This window comes from Asterias rubens, chromosome 2, assembly GCF_902459465.1.
Source record: "Asterias rubens chromosome 2, eAstRub1.3, whole genome shotgun sequence".
NCBI lineage: Eukaryota > Metazoa > Echinodermata > Asteroidea > Forcipulatida > Asteriidae > Asterias > Asterias rubens.
In genome coordinates, this window is record NC_047063.1 from 6175132 (window position 1) to 6190568 (window position 15437).

The 15437-nt window shown below is 45.3% G+C and overlaps 1 protein-coding gene across 1 annotated transcript in view; it reads left to right on the top strand.

Moving 5' to 3' along the window:
- The window catches only part of LOC117306750 (mitogen-activated protein kinase 14B-like), an 80830-nt gene that overhangs the window by 35483 nt on the left and 29910 nt on the right, over positions 1–15437 (top strand). The window contains exon 4 of the mRNA XM_033791233.1: positions 11861–11938. Coding sequence (XP_033647124.1) covers positions 11861–11938 — 78 coding nt within the window. The remainder of the gene's footprint in view (positions 1–11860; positions 11939–15437) is intronic.

A 15437-nucleotide genomic window follows, 5' to 3' on the forward strand; every position in this document is an offset into this window, starting at 1 on the left:
TTATTTCAACAGTAAGAATGTCCGTACACAGAAACTCGGACCAAACAAACATCACGTGAAGCTGTCAGTTCTCCAAGAAACTTACGGATACAAAAGCTCGGAGAAACAATAAAAAAATACATCACAAAGTCAGCTTTTAGGCATGGATAATTTGGGGTAATTCTCAAAAACTGATTGTCGGAATCATTTATTCTTTACGAAATAAGTTTAATGGTTTTGTTTCCGTTAAAATGTTTAAAGCTGCTATGCTAAGACGAAACAAATTTCGCCACATTTTTCAAGTCTGCACTATTCTTGTAAAAAAAATAAAGTTAGTTGATCAAATACAATGTAGTAATACAACCACAGGCATCACATTATCACAATGTTAGCAGCAACGCTTCATAGCAACACTATTTGCACCGCTGTGGGCGTTGAGGGCGACTGACTCTTTGTCAGTCGCGATTCTGGTGTCCACCGGATGGACGTTTTGGGCGGAAGGTCCCAAAGTTTTAAAAAGATTTATTCCTCGTGCCCGAATTACCATTGGGAAATCTGGAGTGGACGGCAATGGTGAAACCACTGGGTGGGTGTCGATGGCTTAGGACCAAGGTAGTATCTATAGTATATGCTTTCGGGAAGGAAAGGTAAATTTTCTTATTTTCGACTATTTAGACCCATGTGAGGGAACATGTGTTTCACTTGCCGGGCACAATGGCGGCCGGTCCTTTTGCGCTTGGGTGCATTTGTATGGGACATAATGGCACCCTTTGTAAAATCGTTGAGAGGTTAACAATGGCACGTTTCTTGGTGGTATCAAGGGTCCATGGTGGTCGATGGATTGCTTGCGGGCCCATGGGTGTCGCATGAGTGGGTACATGAGTGTAAGTGCAAGTGCCAGCGCGCACACAGACATACAAGATTGATTTTATCGGGGTAGAGAGGACCATCGAGGATGGTGGTGTGTTGAGATAACTTTATGAACCATTGAGGGTCGTGCTAGTTAGTTAAAAAAGTCCGTGCTTGGCGCCAGGTTTTGTTCTTTGCCGTAGCTTGTTGGGGTTAAACTGCAGAGCTTTTGAGATCCGAAATATTCGGCGCTTCGGATCGGTACCCTAGATAATGGTCCGGAGTTCAGTGCTCCAATGGGGAGAGCCCCCCTTTTATTTGGTTAGCTTTGCATCCATGTTTTAGATAAACCCGGAAAAATTTGTAATTTAAATGGGAGTGCCTATCCTTGGTGAGCCTTGCATAAGGCATGGGTAGTGCCCCACAGTAATGAACATGGTAAGTGGGTGTTTTAAATTGGTAGTGCCCATTTTGTTTAGCTTTACATCGGGGAGTGCCCCAAGTAATGAACCCGAAACAATGGCCGTTTTAAAAGGGGGAGTGCCCATCTTTGGTTAGCTTTCCTTCGGGGAGTGCACCAAGTATAATTAACCCGGAAAAATCGGGTGTAAATATGGGAAGTGCCCATTTTTGTTTGCTTTATGCATGTATCGGGAAGTGCCCCAAGTATAAACCCAGAAAATGGCTGTTTTAAACGGGGAGTGCCCATCGTTGGTTAGCTTTACATTGGGGAGTGCCCCAAAGTAACGAACCCGAAAGAAAAGAAAAAATGGGTAGGGCCCATCTCTGGTTAGCTTTAGATCCAGAAATACCCCGAGTATGAACCCAAAATGTGTGTGTTTTAAATGGGGAGTGCCCATCTTTGGTTTAGCTTTCCTTCGGGGAACGCCCCAAGTAATGAACCCGAAAAATCGGGTGTTTTAAATGGGGAGTGTAGTGTTCACGTGATCACACTCGGTTATGCAAATGAGTTGACCTCGTGTAAGGTCACACGGAGGCAGAATGGAAAACTGAGGAACAGAGAATAAAGCACATGTTGATGCAGAGAATGAATTCGTATATTATTGCTTTTAATAGTGTTGATTTAATTCGTTAGTCTATTAAGACATTACAGGAGTGCCTATGTTTGTTTAGTTTTATGTTCGGAAATGCCCCAAGTATGAACCCGGAAAATGGGTGTTTGAAATGGGGAGTGCCCATCTTCTTCGGGGAGTGCCCCAAGTATTGAACCCTGAAAATTGTGTGTTTTAAATGGGGAGTGCCCATCTTTGGTTAGCTTTCCTTTTGGGAGTGCCCCAAGGATTGAACCCGGAAAATTGGGTGATCCTTGGTTTTCCTTCGGGGAGTGCCCCAAGTATGAACACGGAAAATGGGTGTTTGAAATGGGGAGTGCCCATCTTCTTCGGGGAGTGCCCCAAGTTTTGAACCCGGAAAATCGTGTGTTTTAAATGGGGAGTGTCCATCTTTGATATGCTTTCCTTCTGGGAGTGCCCCAAGGATTGAACCCGACAAAATCGGTTATGTAATGGGGAGTGCCCATCTTTGGTTAGTTTCATATCCGGAAGTGCCCCAAGTATACACCCGAAAAATGGGTGTTTAAAATGGGGAGTTCCCATCTTTGGTTAGCTCCTTCGGGGAGTGCCCCAAGTATTGAACCCGAAAAATCTGGTGTTTTTAATTGGGAGTGTCCATCTTTGTTTAGCTTTCTTTCGGGGAGTGCCCCAGTAATGAACCCAGAAAAATTTGTGTTTTAATTGGGGACGGAATAGCCCATCTTCTTGTTTTGCTTTTCATCGGGGAGAGCCCCAAGTAATAAACCCGGGAAAAAAAAGAAAAAAACAAGGGTGTTTGAAATGGGGAGTGACCATCTTTGGTTTTTCATCGGGGAGCGATCCCATTAATAATACTCAAAAAAAAAAAAAATAAATAAATAAAAAATGCTTTGGATGGCGAGTGCCCCACTTGGGTAGGCCTTGCGTAATGAGGGAGTGCCCTGAGTAATGAGCCCTGAAAATGGGTGTTTCTAAACGGGGAGTGCCCCTCTCTTTTGGTCTTGGCCGGCACTGGGTTGCCCCCCTTGCTTGGGCCTTGGAAGTTAGGGAAAAACGGGGAGTGCCCCCTTAGGTTTAGGCGTATTTTGGTTTAATCGGCCAATGGACGCTGGAAAATCTCTACAGGCAAAATGAGGTCTAGTATTTGGAGAGTGCCTACATCCAGAGATCATGATTTGAAGCTTTTAGACGTACAAAATAAGTTTATATACTTGTGTAGAGCCAGTAGGGGAGATGACCTTAGCTTTGATCCACACCGGGTCTTCGTCAGATGTATAAGCAAACACAAGCAACATAGCAGAAGGAGGGCAAAGAACTATGGGAAGGCTCCGAAAAAGCGGAAATTATACCCATTCAAAGTTGTTATCTTACAGACATGGGGTGGCTACGATCCCTTAAGAGTAACGCAGTGAGGACAGAATGATGGTCAATGGAAGGGTGGATTACCGGCCAAAAAGGCTAGCTAGTAGGGGAGCAGGACTTTCGTATCTTATAAAGTTAGAAATAAAAGGAAAGGCAACGGGGAATGCCACACTTCCGGTTTTGGCGGGCAGCAGGGGAAGGCCCTAGGAAATGGACTTGGAGGTGTGCACTCTGAAAGTTTGGTGCCTCTGTTGGTTTGGCCTTTGGCCTTAGTTAGCCTTGGTAGGAGGGCGGTATTTATAGGTACGGCTCAGGGGGAGTACCCCCTCAGTTACCCCTTAGTCTGAATGGCGTTGCGTTTATGCATTGAGTATGGTCTGAGAGAGTTCTAAATGGGGAGTGCCTTTATAGCGGTTTTGGCACCATAATATACGAAACTGGCCCGGTTAATGGGGTTCCTATAAGACTAGAGCTCAATAAAAGAAGCTTCTTAAAGGAGGTTTGGCAGATTGTTTGCACTTGTATCACGTTTGTTCAATACAGGCAAAGTCGGCTTTGAAAGTCCATAAGCCTGGCAGGCTTCAGTTGCTCAAGGCTTCCCGAGACCGGTTACGATCGTAACAGAGATTATGTCATGGCTCTACGATCGTAACGTTGCTTATGTTATGGCTCTACGATCGTAACGTAGCTTATGTTATGGCTCTCCTTCGTAAGTACGTCTCCGAGTTCGCTCCTCTATCACCCGAGGACATCAAAGAGAAGCAGGTGTATGTGCCGAGAGACACGGATGTCTGTTTCCGTTGCCGAAAAAGGGGTAAATTTTTATCGAGACTGCAAGGAAATACTTGTTTTCTTGAGCCGGTTTGGCATGGTGGACTTTTAGTCAACGTACATCGGGGGAAGGGAGCCTCGGGATGATATTTGGGTTTTCTATGTGCATGTTCTAAAGTGGGGAATTATTAGATATTCAGGTTTGTTCGAGGATTGCCTCGCCCCCTACTTACTAAAAATAAAATAAACAATAAAAAAATAATAATAAAAAAAAATAAAAAAATAAAAAATTGCACGTAGAACACTGATTCGTTTGTAGTGTTGTGGTTTAGTGTGTCAAATAAAACAATTTGAGCGGTTGGCAGTTGGCGCTAAGAAATGGCATTTCTATGTGAAATGTATTCATTTTTTATTGTCCGAGTTTTGTTTCCTTTTTATATATTTTATAGATCGGTCATTGGCCGTTGCAAATGTTTTACAAGCTGTGCTTTGAACGGTTTCTCTCTTGATTAAACCTAGGAGTATAGGCGGTTCTTGAAGATATTGGGAACCCATGTGTGGGAGCGCTCATCTTGCTACCCCTTTGACCATGTTGCAGCTCAGGCTGCAAGGCGGCGCAGAGGTTCGTGTTTCTGGGTAGATATATCATGAGTTGTTGCAGGGCCCCCCGATGGATCAGAGCCAAGTCCTGCTAAAGTTCTTTCAGGTGTTTGCCGGCCTAATTTTCAAGACCTCCGGTTTCGAGACCCAGATTTATTTTGTAGCTGGATGGTCTGCACGATCATCCCCAGGCGTGGAATGACATATTATTGACTGAGCGCCCTCACGCCGGCCAGCAGATAGGGCGATGGTTGCGTCAGGGCGTAGACCTGTTTGAGTTTTCCCAACCCTTTAGAGGGAAATACCGGGGTAGAACTCTTCTGTCCAAGAGTGTATATATTTCTGACAGCAAAACAAAATACAAAGCCAGTGCCTCTTTGTAACAGATGTCTGTTATAAATTGCACATTAGATGACCAATAAACGCCGAAGGTGATGGCGTTTTGACCGGGTAGCGACAAATACCCACCCCATTTATGATCAGAGGCATCCGACGCCAACCTTACTGTCACTGGTGCCGCTCTTTCCTCCATGGGATAGGCTCTGAAAATGAGTCGACAAAACGCCAAAAGAGCACTTCATCGCGCACTGGTTGAGTTAAATGAACAGGTGTGACCTCATCCAACTCGAGTTGGATGAGGTCACACCTGTTCATTTTACTCAACCAGTGCGCGATGAAGTGCTCTTTTGGCGTTTTGTCGACTCATTTTCAGAGCCTATCCCATGGAGGAAAGAGCGGCACCAGTGACAGTAAGGTTGGCGTCGGATGCCTCTGATCATAAATGGGGTGGGTATTTGTCGCTACCCGGTCAAAACGCCATCACCTTCGGCGTTTATTGGTCATCTAATGTGCAATTTATAACAGACATCTGTTACAAAGAGCCACTGGCTTTGTATTTTGTTTTGCTATCAGAATTATATACACTCTTGGACAGAAGAGTCGATGTGCAGGTAGATTCACAAAGTCTCTCCTAGAAGCTAATTTCGGCCTAAAGTTGGAGTGGGTCCCAAGTGGGGAGAACCAGGCAGATTTTCCATACAGGGAGCTTTCTAGAGCAGGCGCTCGTCTTACAGCGTCGACGTGGCACTTCCTGCAAAGGGAGCTCAGTGGAAGTTCGGGGTTTTCATGGGGTCTCACGACGCTGCTCTCCAATGTTCCGAAAGGAAGATTCCCAGTTCCAGGCTCGTCAGGGGTAAACGTGTTTGCACAGTCATGCCCTCAGGGTGAGCAGCTGTATGTTTTCCCTCCCTTTGTGCTCATTCCAGCTCTGATCAAGCTTTTCATCGAATGGGGAGTGTGTCGGTGACAATAGTAGTGCCGAAGCACCACCATCCAAGGTCCTGTTGGCCGCGTTTAGTGTATTGTGCGACACGGTCTTTGCGCCTAGAGCGGAACTCGGTCAGACGGGCGTCCTGGTATTTCCGTCAAGGCGAGGATATGGAAAAAACTCAGAGGGCCTTCGATTTGAGCTTTGGGCATGCGAGTGTCGTTTTCCTGCGGATGGTCTGATTTCGAAGGAGGTTCGTTTGCCGCTCAACACCCAGTGCTTCTAGTATCTGATTTGATGTTCAAGGGTATGAGGGGATTTGGTTGGCCAGCGTCGCTGGTTGCCAGGTTGAGGGTAAATGGCGGAGCAAGATTGGGAGTTTTGTGCAGCGTTTTGGCAGAGCCCTGTCGAGCAAAGAAGCCGGAGTTGGCGGTTCTAGACGGAGGTGTAAACGACATCAGCAAGGCTGGCGGTGCAGGAGTAGAGGAGTTGCTGAGAGTTCTTGCCTCAGCGGTAAACGTTTGTAAACCAAGTGTCAGGGGATAAAGTTTGTATTTTCTCTCCAATGATTGTATAACTCAGTCAGACCTAGTAGGTCAGGTTCATTTAACGGTTTGGGGGAGTATGAAATCACAGAGACGACTGCAAAGATGACTCGGGTCAGTTTTGGTCTTGCGTACCGGAGTGCACGTGGATTTAGATATTTCGCTCAGGTTCCTTTTACCCCAAACAGGTTTTGGTAACCGTACTGTTTTCTTTCCTTTCCTTGTCTCTCAAGCTCGACCGGGTCAAGGAGAGTCTTAAAGAGTTGGACGATCGTTTTGACAAGTTTGACATTCAATACGCAGAAAAGGAATTTGATAAGCAGTTTGTCGACCTTTCTTTGGAGCAATCATAGCTCAGGCTATTTCACTGACGGCGAGGGCTCGATTCAGCGACCCTAGAGGGTGTGGCTAAGTTTTTAGCGGATCGAGACTCAAAGGGTCGAACACAGGTTCATGCCTTGGGTTGCGGAAATTTTGGAAAAAGTGGACCTTTTGGCTGTGGGTGTGAGCGACATCTTTCAGCCGGAACAGTCGATTCATACATTGGTCAGCTCAGGGCCTATTTCAACACAGGTGGAAAGACACTTCCTTGGCGGCAGAACTCACAATGGGGCAACCCTTGTATTTCCTTTCGAGTGCGGAAATATTTAAAGGCAACGAGGCTTGAGCAAGCCCGGGTGACGCCCAGAAAAGCAGTCCCCATTTTCTCGGACAGGATCAGGTGGCTCACAAACGAAATCAGGAAGTGAATAACAAAGCTTCAGGAGACCGACCATGTACACTTCGTGGGGCAGTTCATTTTGTACAGGGACTTGGCTTTCTTCTTGTGCCTATGGTAGGTCGGAAGACCTAGGGTGAACGAAGACCAGTGAAATCACTAAGATTTATGGCGGAGATCTTCTTCTCAGCCACACTATTGGCCAAACTGTGCGGCCAGGTGGATCATCTCTCGTTGTAATCCCCAATTAGATAGTGAAATGGACCCGGCAGGGGCTTTGGAAGGCGTGGTCAGGTTTGCACGGGATACGGACATCTACACCGGATCACAGGTCGTTGACTAACAAGCCGTTCACTGGAAACGGCCCCACAAATCGCCTCAAACTATACTTCTCAGCTTCGTCAGACCCTACGGTGGAAGGGCGGGAGTAGCAGCCACTCTGCGGTTGCAGGGAGCCACGGACCAGGAAGTGATGGATCACTGCGGATGGGTGACACAGTGAGCGTACAGACACCACACTTGGATAGATGGATAGAGTAACCAGGCGCCGCACCACGGTTCTTTTAATAAGGAAGGCCATTGAGGATGAAGGAAAGGAGCGGCCATCGCCAGCAGACCAGGCTGGGGAGTTCTATCGGCCCTAAACTCCGGCTTCAAGGCTGAGAAGGCTTTTAAATCTCCAGCAGGGCAGGCAGCGACGGAGTGAGAGTTGGATGAGAGATGGGGGGAAAGTGGGGGACAGTGGCGTGCGGATCCTGGGTGCGGGTGAGGAACCTTTTCTACCCAGTCCTCAATCCATGTAGAGACCGGAGCCCAGGACGAACACAGCGGTGCAAATAATTTACTATTTGCACCGCTGTGGGCGTTGAGGGCGACTGACTCTTTGTCAGTCGCGATTCTGGCTGGGCTAAGGTGAGGGCGTCAATAGCGGTGGGACTGTCCGGCGGACCCCCTTTTTTGTATTTGGGTTTTGGGTTTTGGGGAATTCTTTTTACCCCACCCACCCTACCCCTTTTCGCTCCCGGTTCTGGTTTCTACGTTTAGAACCTTTTCTACCCAGTCCTCAATCCATGTAGAGACCGGAGCCCAGGACGAACACAGCGGTGCAAATAATTTACTGTTGCTAGGAAGCGCGAGGATCTTTCCATTACCGATGCACGTGTCCCCAGTCAGATTAGATAACATTTTATGAAAGGTCCGACACTATAAAAGCTTTTTTTTTGCATAGCTATGAAATAAACTCATCATGCCTGTAAGCATAAAAACCGACTGCCAAGCATAGAAAAATCTGGCTTAAAAGAAACTTGTTATCAGCCAAAGTTCCGTAAAGGTTGAATTTTTGCAACTGGTTGCCTACTAAGCTTAGTACAGACATTTGCTAAGCAATATTTTTCTGTTTAACAACATTATGAAATTGGGCCCATAATTAAAGCATGTAAGCACGTCTATCATGTCACCTGCTAAGCACAGAAAAGTATTACTATACAGAAACAGGTAACCAGCCGAAATTTTACATTATTAAGTTTACATTGTTGTGACTGGTGCCCACTAAATTCTTGCTCAGCAAAGGATCACCCAAAACAAAAGGAAACAGTAAAAAACAAAAAACACCCAAGTAAATTCCCCAACCAATAAAATGTTGCTGTATAATTGTTATCACCTTCAAAGAAACTTTTTTTTAAAGCCAGTACATTTGTATTTTTAGGCATGAAATAATTGAATGTCGATTATTAATTTTAAACTGGGCAGAATGTTGAAACCCAGTTTGGTGCTCTATAGCAACACTGTTGCTAGGAAGCGCTTGAATCTTTGCAAATGCACATGATCTGTCCCCAGTCGGATTAAATTACCATCAACAGAATGTCCCGCAATCAAAGGCCACAACAATTCAACCAGCGGCACCACAAAGGAATCGTTGAACATTGGAGCTGTCAATCACCCCCAGTATTTTTTAGCCACAGTTTTGAACATGTAATGGCAGATATGCTTTCCTCGAAACGTAAAGTACTTGAAAAAACTTCTAAGCCAAATAAATTCAAAATTTGTTAAGTCCTGTGTTAATGAAGAGGGAACAAGTTGAGCTGTTCACATCATTCTGAGTATTGCTATTTTCATATCATTCTTATTACAATCTTGTTAAGGAAAGTCGCAGGCCTTAAAATTGCAATGCTGCAAGGTTCCAATACAAACTTATTTTCCCCAAAAGAAGTGCACAAGAAGACCTGAGGAAAATTGCTGTGGCCCCTTCAAGCGCGAAGTTGAAGTCTGTCTGTCAGTTATTCTTCTTCAAAGAGGGTTCAAATTTATAAAGCCCATAATCACAGAAATGTGCTCGTTAGCAGACACAGTGTACCAGCCATTCAACCTTTACGGAACTTTTGCTGATTACAAGTTTCTTTTAAGCCAGATTTGTTTCACTCTAAGTATACCTCAATGTATGATGCAAATTTTCCTGTTCAACAAGTAAAATCCTAAACGACTTGTAAACTTAAAAGCTGGATGACCACTGGTTTGATTAAATCTATCAAGTATAAACGTAGACTGTATAAAAAATATATTAACAAACCAACTGAGCAGAATAAGCAGAAGTATACAACTTACCGTAATAAACTAACCACCCTGTTAAAAGAAGCTAAGTCTAAATACTATAAAGATAAGTTTGACCATGGAAAACATGATGTAAAGAAGACATGGAAGATTATTAAGCTCACTCTGAATAATAAGACACAAAGCTTAAACACGAGGGTAGACAAGTTAATGATCCCCATGAGGTCACTGATATATTTAATAGTTACTTCACTAACATTGGCCCATCACTGAATAGTAAAATTCCACAAACAGATGTGTCATTTAGAGATTTTTAAAAATGTAATCACCCTGAATCAAAGTTTTTTTACCCTACCGATCAAAAGGAGGTTTGTGATATTGCCAAATCATTTAAGAACGGTAAAAGTGCTGGGTACGATGACCTGAGCCCAGATGTTTTTAAGTCCGTTATTTCCAAATCTAGTCGGCCATTATGCCATGTTTGTAATTTGTCCATTTCTAAGGGTGTTTTTCCCGATAAACTGAAAACGGCCAAAGTGACCCCCATATTCAAAGCTGGAGACCAGTGTGAAACCGTTAACTACTGACCAATATCTGTGTTATCATGTTTTTCTAAACTTCTCGAAAAAATAGTCTATATTATGAGAACTTCTTCTTTTTTATCTAAATTTGATATTTTGTACAATGGTCAATACGGGTTTAGAAATAATCATTCTACTGACATGGCTGTAATAGACCTGGTCCATAAAATTACTAAAGGTTTTGAGAATAACTGCATATCGCTCGGTGTCTTTCTAGACTTGTCTAAGGCCCTCGACACCATCAATCACAATATTCTGCTTCAAAACTTAATTATTATGGCATAAGAGGTACTACTCTGAATGGGTTTTGTAGTTATCTCACAAACAGAAATCAATATACTAAAATTGGCTGCTGCTCCTCTTCATTGAATAATATTACTTATGGAGTACCACATGGTTCCCTTCTGTGGCCATTGTTATTTTCTTTGTACATAAATGATATTTGTCATGCCTCAACGGTCCTCTCTTTAATCCTTTTCGCAGACGATACTAATATTATCTACTCAAGTGATATCAGACATGTAGAAACTATTATCAATGTACTTAATGTTGAATTAGACAAAGTTTCATTTTGGCTCCAGGCTAACTCAACTCGAAAAAATGTACATTTATGGCTTTTTCAAAAAGTCAAAAGAAATTGAATTTACGTAATTGTCATGTTAAATTTAAAATAATGAGCCTATACAGCGAGTGACTAATACAAAATTTCTTGGGGTTTATATTGACGAATGTCTTTCATGGAACATCCATATCAAAGAATTAGAAAACAAAATATCAAACAATATTGGTATCATGAGTAGATTGAAGTATACATGTACACTCCCATCGAGCATTCTGCGTACTTTATATTGTTCACTTATTCTTTTATACCTCTCTTATTGTAATTTTATCTGGGCCAATACATACAAGTCAAATCTGGATAAGTTGATTAAACTTCAGAAAAAAGGCTATTCGCATTGTATGCAAGGCCCCCTTTCTTGAGCACACCACTCCCTTGTTTAAGAAACATAAGCTATTGTCTCTTATGAATATAAATGTATTTCAGCAAGATGTTTTTATGTATAGTTTGTAAACAACCAACTTCCTAAATCGATCGTTCCGCTAATATTATGGAATGACCATACTCACTTAAGTAGGTTCCAGTGTTTGACGAATCTGTTGCAGTACATGTATTAGTATTTTTCAGCTTTCATGTTATTCAATATACCACTTTATTTTTGTAAATACTTGAAAACAATCTTCATTCTAGCATTATATCTCTTGAAGGATACTACATGTACATAATCCAAGACCACAACTGTTTTCAGAATTTGCAGAAAAGGTTTTTTTTCTGCACATGTTGACTCACACTTTCAGAATGTTTGAAATTGCCTTTGTCAATTGAGGAGAGCCATGATTTATGCGCTGATATAGGTCTCTCGGCAGAATGTTTGAAATTCCCTTTGTCAATTGAGGAGAGCCATGATTTATGCGCTGATATAGGTCTCTCGGCAGCAATTTTACTCTGCCATCTCATTGTGTTATTGCCATGACCAAATCACATCCTAACATATCATTTGAATGTGTATGTGTGTATTTTTTCCCACCAGTACATTCATTCAGTTGGTGTTATCCATCGTGATCTCAAGCCCAGTAACTTGGCTGTCAATGAAGACTGTGAATTAAGGGTAAAGTATTCTGTACATTTTCTGCATCTGATTCATTATTTGTAGTTGATGATCCATTACAATTTGGTCATAAATGAAGATGTACACTTAAAACAGTTTCATCTAGGGTTGAAAAAGTGGCTGTTAACATTTTTCCAAGAAAAATCCAACGGAACTGCATGGAGGATTTAAATTGGCTCTATTGAAAACATCACATTGTGTTTGATGTTTCTCTTTACTTTTTATCTTTCTGTCTTAATGTGTTATTATTTAAAAATGAAAATGACTTTGCTTTTTACCAAAATTCTTCCCTTGGCATCCTGACATTGTGTAAAGTGGCATACATTGAGATAGGTCACTTTGTGAAAATACAAAATTGAAAGTGTATTGTATAGCTGTTTGACATACATGAAACAGCTCGGATCAGCTTGTTTTCGTCAGAACTTTTTTTAGTTTTTGTGATAGGAAAAGCTATTGTTTTGGTCAAGATTTTTATTTGTTTTTATTTTATTAGCTGTTTTGTAGCAGCTCTTGTTTTTGTTAAAGTTTTATGTTTGCCCTGCCGGCGAAGCCAGCCGAAGGGGCATATAGTATTTGCCTTGTCCTTGTGTGCGTGTGGTGGGGGGGGGGGGGGTGCGTGTGTGTGTGTGTGTGTGATATCTCAAGCAGGACTTGGCATATCAACTCCATAATTGGTTTGTGGATTGGTCATGGGATCCCACAGAGGCCTATTGTTTTTGGACCCCCAATTGGACCACAAGTGGTATTTTGTCAAAACAAAGCTTTTGTCACTAAAATATGTGTTTTGATAAGTGGAATATAAATAAACAGTTAAGGGAACACGTTGCCTTGGATCGGTCTAGTTGGTCTTTGAAAAGCACTTGTAACCGTTTGTTATAAAATGCATACTGGTACAAAGATTTCTTAAAGTAGAATATAATGATCCACACAAACACGCCTCGAAATTGCAGGGTTTTCCTTTCACCTCGTCGACTAGCACGGTCGGCCATTTATGGGAGTACAATTTTTTGACTCCCATAAATGGCTGACCGTGTTAGTTCACAAAGTAAAAGGAAAACCACGCAGTCTACTTCACTCTACTTATCGGTAGAGTCGAATTACTAATTTGCATGTAGTGTGTTGTGAGTCCCCCGAGAGCTCCGACTGTCCCGGGGAAACGGACGTAACCCCAGTACTGACAGTCGAAGCCCTCCCCAGTTTCTTTACGCTACTCATTATCTCAACGAAATCAAACTATAGTTTATTTCACAACACACTACAACAACTAAAACTCTACAATCTTTCTAGTCTTTTGAAGCACTCTTAGTGACGATAAGGTTTAGACAACGGTTGAACTGTTGGAACAGAATTAAAACACAACCTCACCCACTCGCGGCTAAGAGAAAAGAGGACGACTCCGTGACGGGCATGTCGCGGGGCGTTATGGGTAGGACGGTGGAGGGCGCTATTGTGTGTAAAAGTCTTAGCATTTCTGCCTCGCGGCATAGGGAATATGCAAATTAGTAATTCGACTCTACCGGTAAGTAGAGTGAAGTAGACTCCCCCCCCCCCCCCCCACAGTAGTGTGGATGGGGTCTACGAACGAATACGATCCGCCATGCCCCGGGGTCGGGACCCCTGGCGCAGTAGATCGGTAGTTGATTGTTCGTCCGAGGGGCGAACAGATCTACATGAGGTCGGTCGATAAGCAGGAAGAGCGACTGGCCACACAGGGGCGGAGGGACCACTCTGTCGGGACGATCCAGCCCCGGGAGAGAGCGTCGGCCGTGACATTCTCCTTCCCCGGGATGTACACCGCAGACAGGGCGATCCCCTGCTGTATGCACCAGTGGATTAGGTCCCAGGCTAGTGCACACAGTCGGGCCGACCGGGTGCCCCCCTGGTGATTGATATACGCTACCACTGTGGCGTATACGCTACCACTGTAGCGTTGTCGGAGCGCACCAGGACGGCCTGCCCCGCTAACTGTGCCCGGAAGTGCTGGAGGGCATTCTGGACCGCCAGCATTTGCAGGACGTTGATGTGGGTCGAGTGGTGTTCCGGGCCCCACACCCCCGCTATCTGATGGGGGTCGAGGGTCGCCCCCCAGCCGTACAGAGACGCGTCGGTGACGACGGTTGCTGACGGTCGAGGCGGGCGGAACACTCGACCACGTGTGAGGTTGGCGTCCTCCACCCACCATTGAAGGTGGGGGGTCAGCCAAGGCGTGGTAGGCACCGGGAGGTTGACCGAATGACGGCTGGAAGTAGGCGAGGAGATGGAGCTGGATAGGTCTCATCCTCAGCCTGCAGAAATCTACTAGGTCTACCATGCTGGCCATGAGACCAAGTCACTTGAGCCAGGCTACCGCCGATGCCACTGTAGCCCACAGGAAAAGGGCCACGCACTGCCGAAGGTTCTGTACCCGTTCCGTCGAAGGGCGGGCTAGCCCCCTCTGAAGGTTGAGAGCCGCACCGAGGAAGGTGGGCACCTGAGAGGGGATCGGGTGCGATTTCTCGATGTTGATGAGGAACCCCAGGCTGGACGCGAGGCGCCAAGTAAGCGTCAGCGCCGCGTCCGTTGCCTCCCGTGATCGGCCCACAATTAGCCAATCGTCGAGGTATTGGAAAATCAGCAGTCCTCGTCTCCGAAGTGCTGCTCCGATCGCCCGTACCACTCGGGTAAAAACCCTAGGGGAGGTTGACAGTCCGAAGGGGAGTACCACAAATTCGTATAGCGTTCCGTTGTAGAGGAAGCGCAGAAATTTGCGGTGTTCGGCCCTGATGGGGACGTGGAGGTAAGCGTCCCGAAGGTCCAAACTCGCCCCCCATGCAGGCGTATCAATTGATTCGAGGATTGCCCTCAGCGTTTCCATGCGGAAGCGCTTTGGGCGAATAAATCGGTTTAGGGGCTTTAAATTCAGGATCGGTCGCCAGGTGTCCGCCTCCTTCTTGGGAACTAAGAAGAAAGTGGACATGAACCCCGTCCGTGTCCCCTGGTCGAGGACAACGCGTATTGCCCGTTTGAGGAGAAGGGAACTGATCTCCCCTTCGAGGGCACAGCGTTTGAGAGGGTCAGACGGGGTGGGCGTTGGCCGTACCAGCATGTCCGACAGGGGGGTTCTCGTGAACTCGAGTGCGTAGCCGCACTCGATCGTCTCGAGGACCCATCTGTCGGACGTGATCTGAGCCCAGGACCCCAACAATTCCTGAAGGCGGCCTCCCACGGGTCCGTCGGTGGGAGGTCGCCTGGAGACCGGGAAGTCACTTCCGCCACGCCCCGGGATACCGGGGGGCGGGCGCACAAAAACCACGGCCCGACTGGGCCCGTTGTTGGCCTTGGGCCAGCGTGCGTGCGTTCGGCGGTCCTTGGTTCCCACGAAAACCGCCACGGGCGGGTCTCTGTGGGCGCCTATGAGGAATCACAAAGGAGGCTTGTTTGCCTTTCCTTGCCGCCGGTACGGAGGTCCGCGGCTTCCTCAAGTTGATCTTCTCTGTGGCCTTGAGGCGCCTGGCTTCGG